Consider the following 20,102-nt stretch of genomic DNA (forward strand, 5'->3'; position numbering starts at 1 on the left):
AGCTACTTGCTGAAAGTCCACTTTGCCTTTTTTCAACTCAGCATTCCACCTAGAATGTCAATCACGATTCTGTCCACCTGGCAGATGTGAACTCATTTTTCAAGTGTCATTGCTCCTTTGAGATCTTTCTGAACCCATCTCCCTCTTTGGAGCCTCCTTCTCTCAGAGGGCCTGTAACGCCTTAGTGCCCTAATTGGTGCTTCAAAGTCCGTGAATGTGGTAGAAATTGTATATTATCTCTTTTTGTCCCCATCCACCTTCTCTCCTATCTCTCTAGTTAGAGAAGTTGGAAAACTGGAAACACCTTGGCAGCCAAGGCTCTGGATGTGGAAAACATTGCTTTGTTTTGTTTTGCTGTTACCATGCAGGACGTGAGATGTGAGTGTATCCAGGCAGCAGTCAACCTCAGCATTTCTGTACATGGAAACCATCCTTGTGGGTAGTTGGAGGCAGTTGTAGCAGTTCCATCAGCAGACTGCTGCCCTCTCATCTGCACCTTCATGGTGGGAGCCTGAATTCAACTATCACTGGTGGGCTCCTGATTTTGGCCCTTCTATCCCTTCCAGAGGTTTTACGAATACCCATTTCTTGGTAGTATATTCTGTTGTGTCTAATATAACTGGAATGGTTTCTGTTTCCTACATTGAAACCTGATACTGTCTGCCTGTATTAAATTGTACCCATTGATGGCAAAACCAAGATTTTTCAAAAAGATTTTTCCAAAAGATTTTTATTTATTCATGAGACACACAAAGGAGAAGTAGAGACATAGGCAGAGGGGAGTCTGATGCAGGACTTGATCCCAGAACTCCAGGATCAGGACCCAAGTTGAAGGCAGACACTCAACCACTGAGCCACCCAGATGCGCCAGAAACAAAATATTTTTATATTCTTGGAACCTACCATAGAGGTGGCTCTCACCGAACAGTTGTCTGATTCACTGGATGAGCCAACCAATGATGGCTCCAAATTACATATCACTTAAACATAAACATCACCCTAACACTCCCAACTCTTCTTTAGTTCTCTCCTTCCTTATCTGGTCAACCTTGGCCCTTCCAGCACTGCAGTCTGATTATTCTAGTGATTATATTCTGTATACATACTATGTTTTGTCCTTTCCTTACTTCTGTGTTCTGATGGTGGCTTCTGTCTACAGTGTCTTCCTTCCTATGAGCTCACATTTACCACCTCTGGCAAAAAAAAAAAAGACTTCTAAATCACAGCCCAGAGAAAATAATTCTCTGCTGATGCCCAATGATGGAAAGAAAGTATGTTCTTGGGCTTTATGGTAGTATTCTTTGTCACTATTGGTTAAGAATAATTTTGGCTACAAGCAAAAGAAAACTGAATTATAACTACTTATACAAATAAAGACTAATGTTAAATTTTATTTCATAACACAAATCTCAAGATGGGTGACTGCTGGCTTTGGGACAGCTTCATATGATTCTGTTGACTTTTTCCTCATGGATACCTAAATTCAGGTATCATGCTCATATTTAAGTTAGAGACAAGAAAATGGGAGATGAAGCCAGCCCTGCGACTGTCTTTTATCAGGAGAGCAAAAGCCTTCCAGGAACCACTAAGCAGACTTCTGCTTCTATCTTATTTATGAAGACTCGGTTGAATGGCCACCCCTTGCTACAGGAGAGACTGGGAAAGCAAGTCTTCACCTTTGAAAGTGGAAAGAAGGGATCCCTGGGTGGCGCAGCGGTTTGGCACCTGCCTTTGGCCCAGGGCGCGATCCTGGAGACTCGGGATCGAATCCCACGTCAGGCTCCCGGTGCATGGAGCCTGCTTCTCCCTCTGCCTGTGTCTCTGCCTCTCTCTCTCACTGTGTGCCTATCATAAATAAACAAAATAAAATTAAAAAAAAAAAAAGATTTGAAAGTGGAAAGAAGAAATTTGGGGAAATGACTAATGGGTTAGCCAACCGAAGATGACTACTATATTTTCTAACTTTATTATTTATTTATTTATTTATTTACTTATTTATTTATTTATTATTTATTTTTAAGATTTTATTTATTTACTCATGAGAGACAGAGGCAGAGGGAGAAGCAGGCTCCATGCAGGGAGACCGAAGTGGGACGAGATCCTGGGACTCTGGGATCACACCCTGAGGCCAAGGCAGGCGCTAAACCACTGAACCACCCAGGGATCCCCATTATTTTCTAACTTTAATAATCATCATTATTTTGGGTGCAAGCTCTAGGCCTCATATTTTCCATAGTCTCCAGAAATGCTTACCAAAGTGCTGCATACCTGGAGTATAAAGACTGTCAGTTAAGTGGATAATCAATTCAAAAATATTGGGGAAATAGCAGGGAGGGGGAAATTTAAAAATGAGAACATCATCTGCCTATCTTATCATTGATCCTGATTTTAAGGAGAGTCAGTTTCTACCATTTTCTAACATGGAGTTGACTGGGAGAGATGAAAACACAACCAACCAGGTTCAGAATTTGCACAAAAGCAAGAAAATAAGCAAGCAAGAGTGAGTTCCTTTCAGACATATTTCACTATTATCCATTAAGTGTCATTGGCATCTTTCAATATTACCACCTCAATAGTATTTTAGCTTCTGTATTTATTGTAATGCACCGATTTCATTTCTTAATTATAATTCTTTAGAAATGGCATATCATTGTGTGTGGTTAGTAGGTACAAGCATCTGGATTTTTTTATGTTGATAAATTTTGTCTTGAGTTTTAAACATGTTTATGAAGAGTAATACGATGTTGGTTTATACAAATTTATTTATTTATGAGAGAAAGAGAGGGACAGGCAGAGGTAGTCTTAAGCAGACTCCACACTGAGTGCAGAGACTGAAGAGGGGGGGCTTATCTCATGACCATGCGATCATGACCTGAGTTGAAAACAGAGTCAGAAGTCTAAACTGACTGAGCCACCCAGGTGCCCTCATACAAAATCATTTAAATGAAAAGGGGGGAGTATAGTTTGAAAGATCTGAGCCATTGTTTGTGACCAGTACATGAATGTTGCAAAACTGAAATGTCTAGTTAGGAAGAGCTAACGAGTCTCTTATCCCAAACTGACTCTCCTTAATATCAGGATCGATGATAAGATGGGCAGATGATGTTCTCATTTTTAAATTTCCCCTCCCTGCTATTTCCCCAATATTTTTGAATCATAAAATAAGGTTAAAATGAACCTTGAGGCAGAGTTGAGAGAGGTGGCTCAGACAAAGAATCCCAAAAGCATCCTATGAAGAGAAACAAGATTTACCTTTATGACTGGAGGGTGGTTAAGTGGAATTGAAATGATGAAGGGAAAAGGCTTTTGGGGGTTGCATGCAATGACTCTCAGGCCTCTGTTTTAGCAGATCTAACAGATTCCCTTAAGTGCCCATTATCCAGGCCAACCAGTACTGTCTGGTGCTTTGGGGCTGGCCACTTACTGTAGGAGGGCTCTGCTCATATTATTAGAAGACCCGCTTTTATAATAATCACACCCTTCCCTCTGGTAGAAATGAGATATTACAGCCTTTACTAATTACAGGCGGATGGCCCCGGTGCCCTCCCAATAGTAAATTGCTTTGCGATAGCAGCTGGAAATCGGGGTAGTAAAATAAATCCAGAAGAGGCTTGTCAAGCTTCTCTTGCCCATAAAATGAAAATAAATATCATATTTCTGAAGTTCTATGGAAGGAGAAATTGGAAAGATAGCTCAAGTTGCTTAGTAAAGAGAATTCTGCTATCAAAACACCACCACGTCAGCCACCGTTAAAACAAAAATGCAATCAGAAAAATTACTTGAAATGTTTATGTTTACTTCCAGTTTTCAAATTAGAGCATCATGTTCCTTTGGGTTGTCATTCAAATTCTCTCTTCCTCTCCTGATTCCTATAAATGTAGTAGCTGATAAACTACTTTTTTTTTTTTTTTTTAAGAAGTAAAATGACTATCCCAAAACTGACATTTTTTTTTTTTTTCTTTTCTGAGAGCCTCATTGCTTGTATGATGCCCGGAAATCACAAACCCATCTAGCTCAAGTTCTTTATTCAACAGACACTCATTTCTGATTTTAAAACTATCACAGAATCTCCGGGTGCTATTGGACTACTGGAGTTTGCAAGTCATCTAGCCCTAGATGGAATGAGTCTGCACACCTTTTAGGGGTCAACTAGGTTAACTCGTTTCTCATCAACACCAGGACCTTTCCAGAAAGCATCTTTGGCAAGTCCTGTTTCAGCTTGGGTTTTGGTGACTTGGAACTCAGTGCTTTGTGAGTAACAGCGTCTGGACAGCTGGTGTTCAGTCCTTCCTTGCGTCCCCACCCCCTCCGTCCCCAGAACCTTCCCCTGCCCAGCTCTATCCTTTGGAACAGTCCAGAAGGTCTGTTCTTTGAGCTGGGCCAGCGCATAGAATAGTTGACTGTCAGCTGATAGGTGAGAAAGTCTCTCACGGAACACAAGCTCCACATCACAGCAAAGTCCAAATTCTGCTCCGATTGCCCTCAGTCCTTTCTTTCCTCCCTGGCTTCATCTCGTTTCTTGTCTCTTTTCTTCAGAAAAGGGTGTCAAGCCAGGAAACACCGCGAGGTAAGCGCCGGGTCAAAACCCAAGACGCCTTTCCCCGGGCGGCTGCGTCACACTGGGCAAGTGAAGGGGACTGCCCCTTGCCGTCCCGTCCCGCTGCCCCCAGCTGCAGCCTCCAGCCCCGCCTCTTCGCGGTCTGCGGGTGCCCGTGCACCCCTTTCCCACGAACTCTGATCGTAGCCCGGGCTCGCGCGCCGCCTGCGGAAGGACAGCGCCACTGCGGGACGCGAACGCAGATGGCAACGGGGAGGAGGCCAGCGCGGACCCGCCTCGTCGGGGGGCGGATTCGAACCCGCCACGCGGGACCTGCCCTGCCGGCCGCCGCCCACGGCTCCGCTCCCGGGAACGTCACCCCCGCCGGCAGGGGGCGCGGGCGTTTGTGCACGGCCCTGAGCCTGGGCGTGACGGCCCGTGGGCGTGGACTGCCCGGGGGCATGACCGGCTCGTGGGCGTGGGCGTGGGCGTGCCGAGCTCAAGGGCGTGGCTGTGCACAGGGGTGTGATGCGCCCGTGGGCGTGCATGTGCCGAGCCCCTGAGCGTGGCCAGCCCGTGGACGTGGGCGTGGGCGTGCCAGGCTCGTGGGCGTGGCTTGCGCAGGGGTGCGAGGAGCCCCTGAGCGTGGCCAGCCCGTGCGCGTGGGCGTGGGCGTGGGCGTGCGGAGCCCGTGGGTGTGGCTGGCCTGTGGGCGTGGCCTGCGCGTGCGCGTGGGCTGGGCCTGCGGATGCGGCGGCCGCGGGTGCCCCCAGGGCTGCGGTCCCGGGGGAGGACATGGGCGACAGGTACGGCGGCCTGCGGCGGGCCCAGCTGCACCTGGACTTCATCCACGCCAACTCGTGAGTGCCCGCGGGACGAACGGGGGCGGCTCCCCACGCAGCCGAGGAAGGGCTCCGCTGCTCCCCCGGCGAAATACCTACTTTGGGGGAAAAAAAAATCAACTTGGTATCGATTTATGGGAATTTTATAGACTTAAAGTTGTTCCTATTAAAAAACGAAAACGTAGGAAGGACGTTTTCTATTCTGGGCTAGATTCCTGGGCCGCCCGGGCCTCTTCAGGGCCGCGTAATAAACCTTTTAATTGCTCTAAAATCAGCTACTGAATCGGGGGTCGGGAACCCTAAGTCCCTGTGATTTCTCGGGGCCGCACACTGACGGGCTGAGGTTGTGCTCGGGAGGATGGTGTGTGAAGGGATTCCAGCCTCTGCGGCCTGAGGCCTTCCGAAAACGGAGCCTCTTCCGGGCTAGAATCCTCATATTTTAGTTATTGCTAGAACCCCCCGCGTCTCCGTCAGCCCCGGGGGCCTTCTGGGGACTCCCCAGGTGCTCGTTTCAAAGGCTCAGACTGCACAGGCACCTGACCCAGGTTTTCTGTTCCACGGGCACAGCAGACCAGCGAATGCCGCCTAATTCATACCGATGTGCTGGGTTTTTGGAGTCTCTGGCTAATCTGGATTTCCTAAAAGTGCTGATTGATGCAAGGGATGCATCATCTTAAAACCTACAGAAATAGGGGGATCCCTGGGTGGCACAGCGGTTTGGCGCCTGCCTTTGGCCCAGGGTGCGATCCTGGGGACCCGGGATCGAATCCCACATCAGGCTCCCGGTGCATGGAGCCTGCTTCTCCCTCTGCCTGTGTCTCTACCTCTCTCTCTCTCTGACTATCATAAATTAAACAACAACAACAACAACAACAAAAAAACCCCACAGAAATAGAAGCATAAAGAATACCAGGCAAGGCCTGCCTTGCTGCCTGGGGCAGACATGTAATTTTTACAGAAAACAAAATAAAACAGGCAGTCATGGGCAGGTGTTTAGTCTTTTTTTAAAAATTTTTTTGAAATCTGTCCATCCAGAGAATAATAATTTCCAGAAAAAGCTGGAAACGATAGAACAAATAATTAAAAGCTAACCGAAGTGGAAGACAAATGATGAGATGGCGATTTTGAGTAGAGTCTTAAAAAAAAAATTACAGGTGGAATGCTGGAAGGACTGTGAATTCTAGGAAACTCCCTCAGCCTCAGTGTCATGTAGTTATCATAGCTGCGGGGCCGCAGGCACCTAGTGGTTCCCCCTCGCCCACAGCCCATCATCAGTTGGTGGCCCGAGAACTTCACAACTAAAGTGACAGCGGCGTGAAGCAACAAGAAAATCAGATAGAAATTGGCATTTTCTCGGCTTCTCCAGATAGATTTCTGTTTGCAGAAAAAGCAGGAGTGGTTTTTTTTCCCTCTTGCCCCATCCCATATCCGTTTCAATGTCAAGTCCTCTTCATGCCATCTCTGTGTCCCCAGGCCTCTGCATTGCCCCTGCCATTGATTTCAGTCCAAACTAGCTGCCATCTCCCCTGTGAGGTACTCCACGGAGCCTCTCACCTGGTTCTCTGCTTCCCCTTATTGCTCCCTGATGAGCTATTTTCCTGAGAGCTGCCAGAGTGAGGTTTTTAGCAAAAAATATATATATATATATATATTTTTAAAGATATTATTTATGTATTCATGAGGACACAGAGAGAGGCAGAGACACAGGCAGGGGGAGAAGCAGGCTCCCTGTGAGGAGGCTGATGCTGGACTTGATCCCAGGACCCCAGGGATCATGACCTGAGCCAAAGGCAGATGCTCAACCATTGAGCCACTCAGGTGCCCCCAGAGTGAGATTTTTTAAAAAGTAAACCAGATATGTCACTCTCCTTAAAATACAACAGTGGTTTCCAGTTGCATGTCGGGTAAGTAGGAGGTCCTAAGCGTGGTGTAGGAAGCACTGCCTGGCGGGCTGGCCACCCTGCGTCCAGCAGGCAGGATCTCCCCGGTTCACTGTAGCCAGAGCATCCTGGCCTCCCGGGATCATCTTTATGTTTATTTACTTGTGTGTTTTCTACACCCCCTCCCCGCCCCCGCCCCACCCCCCCAGCTCCAGTCCCAAGAGGCTGGAGCCCAGGACTGCCCACATTAACATGGGGCAGGCAGGCTGTTAAAATACATTATGAAATAGTGTAGATGCCTCTATGGCATTTCTTGGTCAGTATGACTGCAATTACTTTCTGAAGTATTGTTTCTATGTTGGATTTTTGTATATTGAATCATGTGTTTTAAATTCACTAGAGAGTCTTGTGGTTTCAAGTGCTGCTTTTGTGAAGCATATAACCTTCACTTTTGCTCTGTTTTAGATTTTTTATACACTCGATTTCTTTTGAGTGAAGGCCATCTTTTCACAGCAATTGTACTTAGTTATTTTTTTTTAATTACAAGTTTGAAAGCTGACTTGAGTCAAGAGACCCCCGCATCAGCTTATGTTTAAAGTTTAAAATTAAAACAAAACAAAACGGAGGGACACCTGGGTGGTGCAGTTGGTTAGGCAACTATTTGGGCTCAGGTTGTGAAGTTAGGGTCCTGGGATCCAGCCCTGCATTGGGCTTCATGCTTAGCAGGGAATCTGCTTGAGGATTCTCTCTCCCTCTGCCCCTGCTTGCTCACCCATGTATGTGTGTGCATTCTTGCACTCTAAAATAAATATATCTTAAAAATAATAAACTTTCAGCTAACATATTGTCTTGTGGCCTGAGGCATTTGGAATCTCTGAGACATTGTGGATGATCTTTCGTCCTGTAAAAATGAGCAGATCTGTTTTGATAAATAGGTCTGTCTTGCTTCTGCGACCTGTTTACTAAATATAAAAGGAAAATTGCTAATTGACTCTTCCCTTAATGCTGTGATAAAGTTGCTGATTGAAATATCCACGTCAAGAAATGAAAAGCAAGTGTGGGCCCCTGACGGCAGCCTGATTTCACCCACAGGTGAAGGCTTTGGATGTTCCCTGAACATCCATAAAGAGTGATGGCTATCTAGTGTGTTCTGTCACCCAGGACCTAGCAGGAGGGGGTGCAGGGGAAATTACCTGACCACAGGTAATTCAGAGGACAAGAGGGCCTGCAAAAAAATTGGGATTAGTGGGGCAAACAGGGGGTCCCTGCCAATGCCTGCGCCTACAGGTAGAGTCTTAAGCCCTTTTGGTGTGCCAAGATTTTGATCAAGATCTTTCAGAAATAATTTGACCTTAAAGAATACAGTTTTAAGGACAAGTTCTCCAATAAACACTTGAATACATGCTTATAAAGCAGTTTTAAAACATCACAACTTGCTGTAAGTACAGTAAGGTCCTTGATGTCTTTGTTTTATTAGGAACAGAAGGCTATTTTGGCTATATCATGTTCTTAGCCTCGGCTTTGTAATGGACCGCATCTACTTGAGCATCTTGACCGTGCTGAGAAAGTTGTTTCTAGAATAAGTCCTTAATTGATTATCTGTCCTGAACTGGAGAACGCTTGTCTGCAAGTATCTTGAAGCGTTTACACTGATCACAGAGTTGGTTTAACTTTTGGTTTTCCCTCTTTCTTCATCAGCACCACGCACAGTTTCCTTTTTGGAGCACTCGCTGAGTTGCTGGACAATGCAAGGTAAGGCTCATCTGTAAACTGCCCCTATGTGGTTGAAGGAGATTGGCAAAGAAAAATTGACTTCAGACCCAGGGGAGTGAGAAAAATGTGATCAATAAAACAATTCTCAGAGCTGCATCTATAAACTGGCACCCCTCTGGCCCCACCTAGCCTGTCTCGTGTTTGTTTGACTCATGGTGAGAGCTTGCACTGTAGTTATAAAGAAAAGGAAGAAAAGAAGGGTTTATGAAGGTTAAGAAACAGGAGGTGCCACATAAAAAATGTGGGTCCCTGGCCCTTCACTCCTCCCCGCCCCCCTTTTTTTTTTTTTTTTAACAATTAGACGTAGTAGCCTTGAGGCTGCTCAGTGGGCTCAGGTGTGTAGCATGTGCTCTCTTGGGACAGTCTGTGCCTTCGGCTCTGCCATTCCCAGTGCTCCCCACAGCCAGCCTGAACTCCTCAGTTCCTGTGTCTGCAGCAGACCCTTGAGTTTGCCAAGGCTATTCAGATGCTAGTAATTGATAGCGGATGAAGCTGTTTTATAGATTTACTCAAGATGCTTAGTTCTTATGATGAAGGTCTTTATAAGGTCCCTGTGTTATTCTAAAAAATTATATCATTTCATTTAAGAGTTTGATGGTTTCCTGTGGTTGGCAAAAATTAAAACTGGAGGATGTGAAAAGGATGTTGTAGACAGCAGGAAAAAAATGTGATAGTATAGGAGGAGATGGTTCAGGCCTCTTTTCCTGTTAACAGCAGCTGATCAGAGAAGAAAGTACCTGGGCTAAAGTACAAAGCTTGTTACAAAATGTCTTAATATGCTGTAGAGGTGAATGATTGTTTTATGTCTCATCCCGTGGCATTTCTCTATGAACAAACTCTCTCTGAAAATTCCATTGCAGTGCAGTGACATTTACTGAGCACCTATTATGTGTATGGTATTTTGTGTAATGTATAATTATATAATGGGGGTAATGATACTTAGGTATCATGGGATTGTGGTAGGAATTAGGAAAAAGGGCTTAAAAATATTTCATTCAGTGTTTATTTGACACAACCAAAATGCTCCAAGAAATAACAGTAGTCCCTCCAGAATTTCCAGAAAGGAGGAGCTTAAAAGGCAGCAGTTGGCTAGAGGAAGGAGCAAAGGGGCCAACTTTGAAGGCTTGTAGAACAAGTCAGTGTACCTACTCAGATTTATTTGTTGTAGTTTTGGGTTAGAATTGATGGAACTTTTGGGAGAGACTCAAATTTCCCATTTAGAGTCCCAGTGGTTGTTATTATTCTGAGTTTCCCTTACTCAACACATCCACTTCTGCATCAGCTAAGACTGCTTTCCTCATTGTCTTCACCCCTCACATTGAAACTATGATTTTTTGGCTCTTGCTTTTTTTCTTTTAAAATTTCTACTTAAAAAATAATTAAAAAGATACATAAATAATATCCATGAGTTGTAGAAAACTGAGAAAATAATAAGGAAAAGTAAGGCATCAGTAATCTCATCACATGGCAGGGAGGTGGTATCAGCATGCCTCTCTGAAAAAGACCAAATAGTAAATATTTTTCCCTTGCAGGCCATGTGTTTTCTGTTGAAACTACTCAGCTTTTCCATTGTGGTGTGAAGACAGCCATAAGCTATGTCTAAGTGAGTGGGCATGATTGTGCTCCAATAAAACTTTATTTATAAAAACAATGTGGTGGGCCACATTTGGCTTTTGGACCATAATATGCCATTTGCCATAATTTCTAGAGAAAACCACTGCTTTGATTTCTTTCCTCACACATATGAACATGGATATCATATATGTCATTTAAAAAGATATATGATCATACAGTACATGTTAGTAATTTGCTTTTTCTTTTCATTTTTTGGGGGACTAAAATATATCATGAAAATCTTTCTGCGAATTATGGATTATTATCCAACTAGGTTTTCTTTTTTATATTCATATCTGTTTTTGGTGAGCTTTTTGGTAATTACCATGAAATTCCATCTCATATTTCTGAGTTTCAGGTTTTGTGACATTCTCAAATTATGAGTGATCATAGATCTTAGTACATAAATGTAGAGTGAAACACTTTAGTAATTGTTTTGAAGCAATTTAAGCGGATTTGTCTATTGTTTGTTATCTGACAATAGATTATACTTCACGTAAGCAATTCAGATAAATGTAATTTTTTAAAACATAATTTCATATTGAAGCAGTGATATTTTTATATTGTTTCCAGAGATGCAGGGGCTGCAAGACTTGATGTGTTTTCAGGTGAGCATGTTTATTTTCCTCCTTTTTTTTTCCTTTCCTTCTAATGGAAAGCCTATAGTTATTTTGCTTTTATTTCATGAAGTCAAAGCACATTTTATAGATTTTTAATGTAATCTAAGTGCTTAGTGAGTACAGTGACCTTATGGGGAGCCAGGTTGAGAAAAGTATACTCTGAGAGTTGAATCATTCACTTGTTAGGGGACCTATTTACAAAATTAGATCTTCCAGGTTTTTTTGAAAGCATCAGAGTGGTGTGGAACAGTCAATCTGTCTGCCATAAAAACATTTTTATTTTAAAAAGCACATTAACTTAATGGTTATTCATAATTAAGTATACATCAGTTTCAACTTATCATAGCGTTAAAATGTGTAAGTGAATGCGATGTTTGAATGTTTGGGGGCTATAATATTCAAACCAGATACGTTTGCTTCACGGACTTCATTTTTAGTCACCAAATATTTGTTGTACTTATTAATTAGTTCATTTCATTAGACTGTGTTGCAAATGAACTTAGGTTCTGAGATCCAGTCTTGTATTTAATACTGCCTAGATAAATGTCTGCAGTGTTAAAACTGATCCCCAACCCTGAATCTGTCAGCTTTCCTGTAAACACTGGCTATTAGTCATAGGCAAGAGGATATGGTCCATGATGTAATCTGTATCTATAATTAAAAAGCAACTCTGTTCAAGTCAATTTAAGTGTTTAAGATCCTGTGGGACACCTGGGTGGCTCAGTCGGTAGAGTGTCCAACTCTTGATCTCAAGTCTTGGTCTCAAGGTTGTGAGTTGAAGCCCCACATTGGATGTGAACATATTTTAAAAAGAAAAAGAAAAAGAAAAAGATTTTGTGTTAGGTGGTCCTTTTGGTTCATGAGACATGGACATTTTAAGACATCTGAGAAAACATAATAAATGAACTCTCTTCTCTTTCTACTCTTCAGGTTCTGAAAAGTTTGGGAAATAAAGCAAGAGAGCCTTTATTATTCATAAATGCCAGATTGGAGTGTGGAGCTTAGGTGTGAGAAATCCAGTGGATTTGCTCATCATACCCCATAATCAGATACTTGCCCAACCTGTGGAGTCAGGCTTCCCCTCAAAATGGTCTGCCTGGAGTGAACAGAACAGATCTCATGCACTCTGAAAGCAGCTCACTCCCAAGAGGGGACAGAAGAACTCTGAACTGAGCCTCCCTAGGTGATTCTTCCTTAGATTACCAGTCAGATGAGTGAGAAGTGAGTCAAGGGACAGAGAAGGGCCTTTTTACTAATATTAATGGCACTCCATTGTACATTCTACTAATATTAATTACACGCCATTCTACTCCATTGGAAACACCAATAGTGGAGAAAATGTCATCTTCCCTTCCATTAGATAGGATTGAGTAAGTATTGCTTGTGCGGGGGAGACTCAAAGAATGGTAAGAACACAGAGAAAGGTACCTCATATTAAACTAGGGCCTGAAATATGGATGTGGTTTTCATCAAATACTGTAAAAGAATATTCCTATCTGAGGAATTATTGTGAGAAAGAGAATGGAAGTAGATCAGTTCAGAGATTCATTCATTTATTCAATAACAGTTTAGTATCTGCCATGAATGAACCAAACCATGCCAGGGACAGCATGGAACAACATGTGTGACTAAATATGTGTTGTCAGGAACGTGCGTTCTCATGGGGGAGAGATAGACAATAAGGAAATGAACAAATAATACACAGGCAATGAAAAGTGCTAAAAGCGAGGGGGGGGAAGTGGGATAAGAGAACAGAGAGCGGTAGGCAGGGTGTACTATTTTTTATGAGGTAAACAGGGAGAGTTTCTGTAACTGAATACTGTACCATCAATGAAGGGATAGTAGGGGCGTGGGGCTATGGAAACAACCTGTGCAAGATTTCATGAGAATTTGAACTAGGGCAGTGGTCCTAGAAATGGAGAAGGGGAAAGGATTTAAGTTGCATTTCACTAGAGCACACACACATATATAGTTTTAAAGATTTTATTTATTTGAGAGAGAGAAAGAGCAAGAGAGTGAGCATGAGTGGGGGATGTGTGGGGAGTGGAGAGAGCGAGAGGAAGAAGCAGACTGCCTGCTAAGCAAGGAGCCTGACAGGGCTTGATCCCAGGACCCTGGGGCCATGACCTGAGCTGAAGGCAGACACTTAACCGACTGAGCCTCCCAGGCACCCCTAGAAGATACATATTATTGATGAAAGGTCAAAGAGTTGAGAAGAATTATTTGGAATCACAAAGTACAACAAATGTAATTGGAATTTACATTTTAGATTCTCTTTGGTTTGTGGCAGGACACCAGCAGGGCACGGCAGTACTCCTTTCCCCAACTTTCTCTAGCACTCAGCATATATACGCACATAACATCTTTGCCATTTGAGTTCAAAATGGCACTTCTTTTTTAATTTAGGTTATATGTGTTTTGTGAAAAGCTGAACTTATGTTTTTTGTTTTTAAATTACCTATTCATTAAAAAAGTACTTATTCACATTATAATTTTTTTTATTGCAGCAAATGACAATATGGCTATCAACTTAGCAAACTGATTTTTCTTTTTTTTTTTTTAATTTTTATTTATTTATGATAGTCACACAGAGAGAGAGAGAGAGAGGCAGAGACATAGGCAGAGGGAGAAGCAGGCTCCATGCACTGGGAGCCTGACGTGGGATTCGATCCCGGGTCTCCAGGATCGCGCCCTGGGCCAGAGGCAGGCGCTAAACCGCTGCGCCACCCAGGGATCCCGCAAACTGATTATTCTTTAAAAAAAAGAAAAAAAAATGAACCAGGGTCAGGGTTTATACAGCAATAGATTGAATTGATATGAGGATAAATAATTAAGTCTTGGGTTAGTTTTCAAATTATTTACAGAGTCCCCTGAATTACTTTCCGGTCTTGTTTTCTTCAGTAACTTGAGGGAGGACTCTAAAATTCAAATTAAACAAATTTAACCATTGTTGTTTTATCATGCATGTGTATTGGTTCTAGTAAACATGGATTTGCGGTCAATACTTTTGTGTGTGTGTGTGCTTACCAAGTGTCGGGCACTGGGTTAAATGCTGAGTACACACAGTGCCTGCTTTAAAGAAATTGGTATCCTGGTGTGAGGTCTTTAGAAAATATGTATATCTTCACTTTTATGGGTAGAGGGCTCTTAGCAGTTCACTAAATCTCTGAGGCATCTGAGGCAACTGTGTTACAAAAAGTAAAAGTCACTAGTTTGAAAGAGAAAGAGATACACGAGCAGGTGGGAAACACAAAGTACAGAGAAAATGTGCATTATGGGTGCCCAATGATGTGTAGGAATGAGGAAGTGCTCTAGAAGGGACCTTTCTAGGAACTAAAGACCTAAAGGGGAAATAAGCCTTTACCTGATGAATCAGGGATAGAAAGGGAGAAAGGACAGTATAGTGCAGGGTCTTGAATCTGGAGAGAGTGTAAAACATGGATGGAGTCGCAAAAATGCTTGAGATGCTCAGGATTAGTTAAAGAGAATATTTGTATGGAAGTGGATGTATGGTAAGGGGAGGGAGTATGGGTAAGGGGAGGGAGTGATGAGAGGTGAGCTTGGAGAGTGTATTTGTCAGAGTTCTTCCAAGAAACAGAACCGGTAGGAGACAAGCTAAGTGGACAGACAGGTAGACAGACAGACTGGCAGATGTGATTTGCCTCCCTCCCCTGACTCTAGACACGTACGTGTATTTTAATATCAATGTGTGTGTGTGTGTGTGTGTATCTGTATCTGTCTATATCTATAGATACTGATAGAGAGTTTGGGGTGGGGGTGAGAGGGAGGGATGTTAAGGAATCGGCCCACAGATGGTGAAGGCCGGCCGTCTGCAATCTGTAGGGCAGCTGGCAGGGTGGAAAGCCAGCTAAGAGTTGACGTTGCAGTCTCAGGTTCTTGATCCTTGCGGTAGACCAGCAGCCTGGAAACTCAAGTACCATTTCTATGTGGCAGTCTTGCTGCAGAAGATTGCTTCTTTGGGAAACCTCAGTCTTTGCCTTTAAGGCCTTCAGCTGATTGCATGAGGCTTCCCCATGCTATGGAAGTTACTTAAAGTCAGCTGATTGTAAATGTCAGTTATATCCACAGATGTTTTTGTAGCAACATTTAGACCAATGTTTGATTAGGGTACCAGACTTAACCAAACTGACACATAAAATTAATTGTGCAATGCACATTGGTCTGTGCTCTGCCTTTAGCAAGGAGTAAGGCAGTGGTTGCTGTAATTCAGAAGAGAGATAATGGTTTCCTGAACTAAGGCAGTGTCATGGGGGTAGAGAGGCATTAAGGAGGTGGCATTGAGAAGACATATGGTGATCCTGAGGTTTTGACTTGGGCAGATGAAGCTTAATGGCAGAGTGGTGGCCACTTATTGAACAGAAAACATCAGAAGGAGAAGTAAGCCTGATGAGGAGAAGGTGCTGTGGTTTGTTCTGGACCTGCATATTTAACAGATAATAGATATTTATCTGGAATCCTTAGTTTTAAGGAATTGAAATAAAGAAGGCCATGCTTCAGGGTGGACAGTAGGAGACTATTACATTTCGAGACTGTGATTGTCTGTAGTCACTCATTGGGGTTTATGGAAAAACTAAGCACTGTACTTGTCTAGGGAATTTTCAGTTTTTCCCACTGATTCACCAAAGAAATGCCCTTCTTTCTGTAAGCTCCTTACATGAGAACTTTATCCCAAGAGCTGCAAAATCCGTTGTTGCCTCTATGCAGAGCCACTTGAAGCTTGGATCAGGTGGTTCCCAGGGCTGATACACACTAGGATAATTGGGAACGTTAATTCCTGAGCCTGACCCAAGACCAGTTAATTTGGAGTACCTCCATGTGATTAAAATGTTCAGCCACGGTTGAGAACTACTGCACTGTGCAAGAGTTGGTTTCCCCTGTTGAATAGTGGAGAATGTCATCCTCAGTCAGAGGGGGGTTGCACAGAGCAAGACCTAAAGTGGGGGAGGAAATATTCTGACACAGAAGTTGAGGTAAGCACTCCGGAGGACCAGGCAGAGAGAGGAACTGGGAAAATGAGATGTAGGGAAGATCCGAAGGGTTTATAGACAGGAAGGGAATTAGCAGGGGTTAGAAGTAGGCATGTGACCATAAAATTATGAACCCAGAAAGCTTAGGTATGTGTTTGAGATACTTATTTATAAATTATCTCGAACATTATTTAATTTTTAAAATGTAGATTAGGGGTGACCGTTGAACACAGAGTTGACTAAACAAATGTGCTACAAAATGAATCACAGATATAGAGTTAGCAAATCAGTGGCCACCTGAGGTTGGGGTGGGGGGATGGGTACAAAAGGGGGCAGAAGGGAGACTGGAGAGACACCTAAGGAAGAGGTCTGGGGTGATGGGTATGTTCATGACCTTAATTGTGGTGATGATTTCACAGGTATATACATATGCCACAGTTCATCACATTGTACACTTTACACAGAGGCGGTCTTTTTTTTTTTTTTATGTGTAATCTATTTCTCAACAAAGCTATTGTAAAAGAGAGAGAGAGAGGTGATAGAACTCGTATATCCAAATGTTGAAATTACCCTCAGAGCCAGATTACAAACTGAGCATTAAAATTAGTCTCATTAGTTTTAGTTACACCCTTCCATTTTTTTAAACAAGAGATTATTCTCTGTTATCTTAATGATATCTCTTAATCACCAGAATTGATTCCAAATAACTTAGCCATTTTCAGAAATGCATTTTCAAGAGGCAAATATTTGCTGCCACTAAGAAGCACACACAAATGGGTCTTATGGGAATTAACTACTTAGACAGGAGCCTGCAGAATTTAATAAGAATGGCCTGGGTTGACTTCAGAATTAGTGCTTCGGTGGAAGGGCATAAAGGTTGATCAGTGCAGTAGAGGGATCCTGGGGTCACATCAGCAGCTACCTTTATTCCCGCTCCAAGGGTGGAAGATACCTGAAGTTTAAAGGCCAGTCCGATTCCAGGGCAGGGCATGCCACCCTGTATACATAATTTATTAATGTGTAGATGTTTTATGTTAATTGAAAGCCTTTTTGGTGCATGACTCTTTTCCCCCTGCAGTGTCCTGTGAAACCATAGCCAGGACACCTTTCTGAGCGCCATCATTGTGCCATCACTCTGTCACTCAGGGGCTGCCTTTGAGGAGGACAAATAATTATGTAAGCAGCATGACTTTCTGATGAACAAATTAAGGCCAGTATTTATTAGTAATAACTGCTTTCTCTTACAGTGGATAATGAAAAACTGCAGGGTGGATTCATGTTGTGCTTCCTGGATGATGGATGTGGGATGAGCCCTGGTAAGTTAATTATCTAGGTACCTAACTGGCTGTTTGAGGAAACAGTCTGAAAACCCATAAAATAAATAAAAATAAATTGAGCCATCTATGCAAAAGCAGGTATGGAGCTATTAGGGGAAAAATAAACCCCAGACTTAACATATTGTTGAACTTTTTAGATTTAAATATTCCAGCTGACAGAGTAAATTCATTGTAATCATCCAAACCAAGACAAAAAGTGAATGTAGATAAATATTGCGAGAAAAATGAAAAGGAGAAGGTATGATTACTTGCAAGAAAAACCATCTGGGAATGAATGGAAAAGGAAGGGTAACTGGATGGATTTTGAGATTGTTTGAGCCCACCCTTCAGATATTGTTTGCAAGAGGCCTGGGGCAGTTTCCAGTGCCTTCAGGCTATTTTTAATTTTCTGCTTAACCTTGAGGAAGAGGTTATCTCTTCTAGTTTTCAGCGGTTTCTTTTTTCTCTGCGTGTTCAAAAGTTTAGTAGCTTCAACTATTCTCACCATAATGAATACATCTACAATTCATTGCATGATTTTTTTTAAAGATTTTATTTATTTATTCATGAGAGAACAGAGAGAGAGATGCAGAGACACAGGCAGAGGGAGAAGCAGGCTCCATGCAGGGAACCTGATGTGGGACTCCATCCCGGGTCTCCAGGATCACGCCCTGGGCCGAAGGCAGGCGCTAAACTGCCGAGCCACCTGGGAATCCCATTGCATGATTTTTTTTTTTTTTTTGTATTTATCTTCAAGGCTAACCAAAACTCAACACATAGTAGGTACACAATACCAGTTTACTGTGAAATTAAATGTTATTTCCTCTGATTAAGGCTTTGAGTCATTTGGGATAGCTTATCCCTGAATTCTTGTTTAACTCTTGTTGCTGTCCCACAAGACCACTAAGTTCAAAAAACATGAAGTAATTCAAATAATATGGAGCAGTTCTGGTCTGTTCTACTCCAGCGGATAGGACGCTCATCGGTGCTGCTGAAAGCAAAGAATACAAAGTAAAGCAGTTCTCTTCCAGCCAGTCTCTGAAGTACTCCCTGGGTATGAATAGTCAAAGATTATTAGCAAGTTTAGAAAATTCTCAGATATGTTACTCGGTTCTCGTTCTGACTTTGGATAATTTTGATTCTTCCAGGTGATTTTGATTCAAAGTACTGTTGGTTCTTAGTGTTTAAGAGAAAGAACAGAGTTTGTGAGAAAATCATGATGAAAAAAAGTTTTGTTTTTCACTCTTAGGCTGACCCTTAAGTTCGTTTTCCTGAATTCTTAAACAACAGAATATGTGATAAGTCGCTTCCTTAAAAAAGAAAACAGAAAGAAGCAATTCCTTTTATATGTGGTCATGAGCAAAATGATCAAAACACAGAAAAGTGGCTAATTTTCAGATCCTCAGAAAGAGCTCGCACTTCAGTGGACATGTACAGTACTATTTTTAAAAGCGCACTAGGGTTGAGAGAGCGATTCTGTGTTAACATTGATTGGAAATCAGGGTGCCTGGGTGGCTCAGTCTGTTAAACGCCTGCTTTCGGTTCAGGTCAGGACCCCAGGAGTTCTGGGATTGAGCAGCATCAGGCTCCCTGCTTCTCCCTCTCCCTCTACCCCTCCCCTAACTTGTGCGCAACATGTGCGTGCGCGCTCTCTCTCTCTCAAATAAATAAAATCTTCAAAAAAAAAAAAAAACCCATATTCATTGGGAGTTAAGCAATGAGTTAGAAGGAAGAGTTTATCTGATCACTGAAAATAGAATCTTACCTGTGGCCCAAAATAAGTTAAATCAACCTTGACCCAGAGTAATGATAGGAGTTTCCACACTCTTGGCTTCTAGTGTTGCCCCATCATGGTCCATTCCTTACACAGTGATCCCAAGAGTATTTGTTTTCTTTTTTATTTTTTTTTAAAGATTTTATTTATTTATTAATGAGAGATACGGAGAGAGAGGCAGAGACACAGGCAGAGAGAGCAGAGAGAGAGAAGCAGGCTCCATGCAGGGAGCCTGATGTGCGACTCGATCTTGGGTCTTCAGGATCACACCCTGGGCCGAAGGCAGGCCCCAAACCACTGAGCCACCCAGGCGTCCCTTTGTTTTCTTTTAATATAAATCACATTATATCCTTCCCTTGCTTAAAAGCAGTAGTGGCAGGATACAAAATCAATGCTCAGAAATCAACGGCATTTCTATACACTAACAATGAGACTGAAGAAAGAGAAATTAAGGAGTCAATCCCATTTACAATTGCACCCAAAAGCATAAGATACCTAGGAATAAACCTAACCAAAGAGGTAAAAGATCTATACCCTAAAAACTATAGAACACTTCTGAAAGAAATTGAGGAAGACACAAAGAGATGGAAAAATATTCCATGCTCATGGATTGGCAGAATTAATATTGTAAAAATGTCAATGTTACCCAGGGCAATTTACACGTTTAATGCAATCCCTATCAAAATACCATGGACTTTCTTCAGAGAGTTAGAACAAATTATTTTAAGATTTGTGTGGAATCAGAAAAGACCCCAAAT

The 20,102-nt window shown here is 42.6% G+C and overlaps 1 protein-coding gene across 1 annotated transcript in view; it reads left to right on the forward strand.

Annotated features, from left to right (window-relative positions):
* Positions 1-5,332: 5,332 nt before the first annotated feature.
* The window catches only part of MORC1 (MORC family CW-type zinc finger 1), a 162,059-nt gene continuing 147,289 nt past the window's right edge, over positions 5,333-20,102 (forward strand). Inside the window, exons 1-4 of the mRNA XM_041748544.1 lie at positions 5,333-5,397; positions 8,958-9,011; positions 11,220-11,254; positions 17,502-17,570. Coding sequence (XP_041604478.1) covers positions 5,333-5,397; positions 8,958-9,011; positions 11,220-11,254; positions 17,502-17,570 — 223 coding nt within the window. The remainder of the gene's footprint in view (positions 5,398-8,957; positions 9,012-11,219; positions 11,255-17,501; positions 17,571-20,102) is intronic.

The sequence above is a fragment of the Vulpes lagopus genome, chromosome 1 (genome assembly GCF_018345385.1).
Source record: "Vulpes lagopus strain Blue_001 chromosome 1, ASM1834538v1, whole genome shotgun sequence".
Lineage (NCBI taxonomy): Eukaryota > Metazoa > Chordata > Mammalia > Carnivora > Canidae > Vulpes > Vulpes lagopus.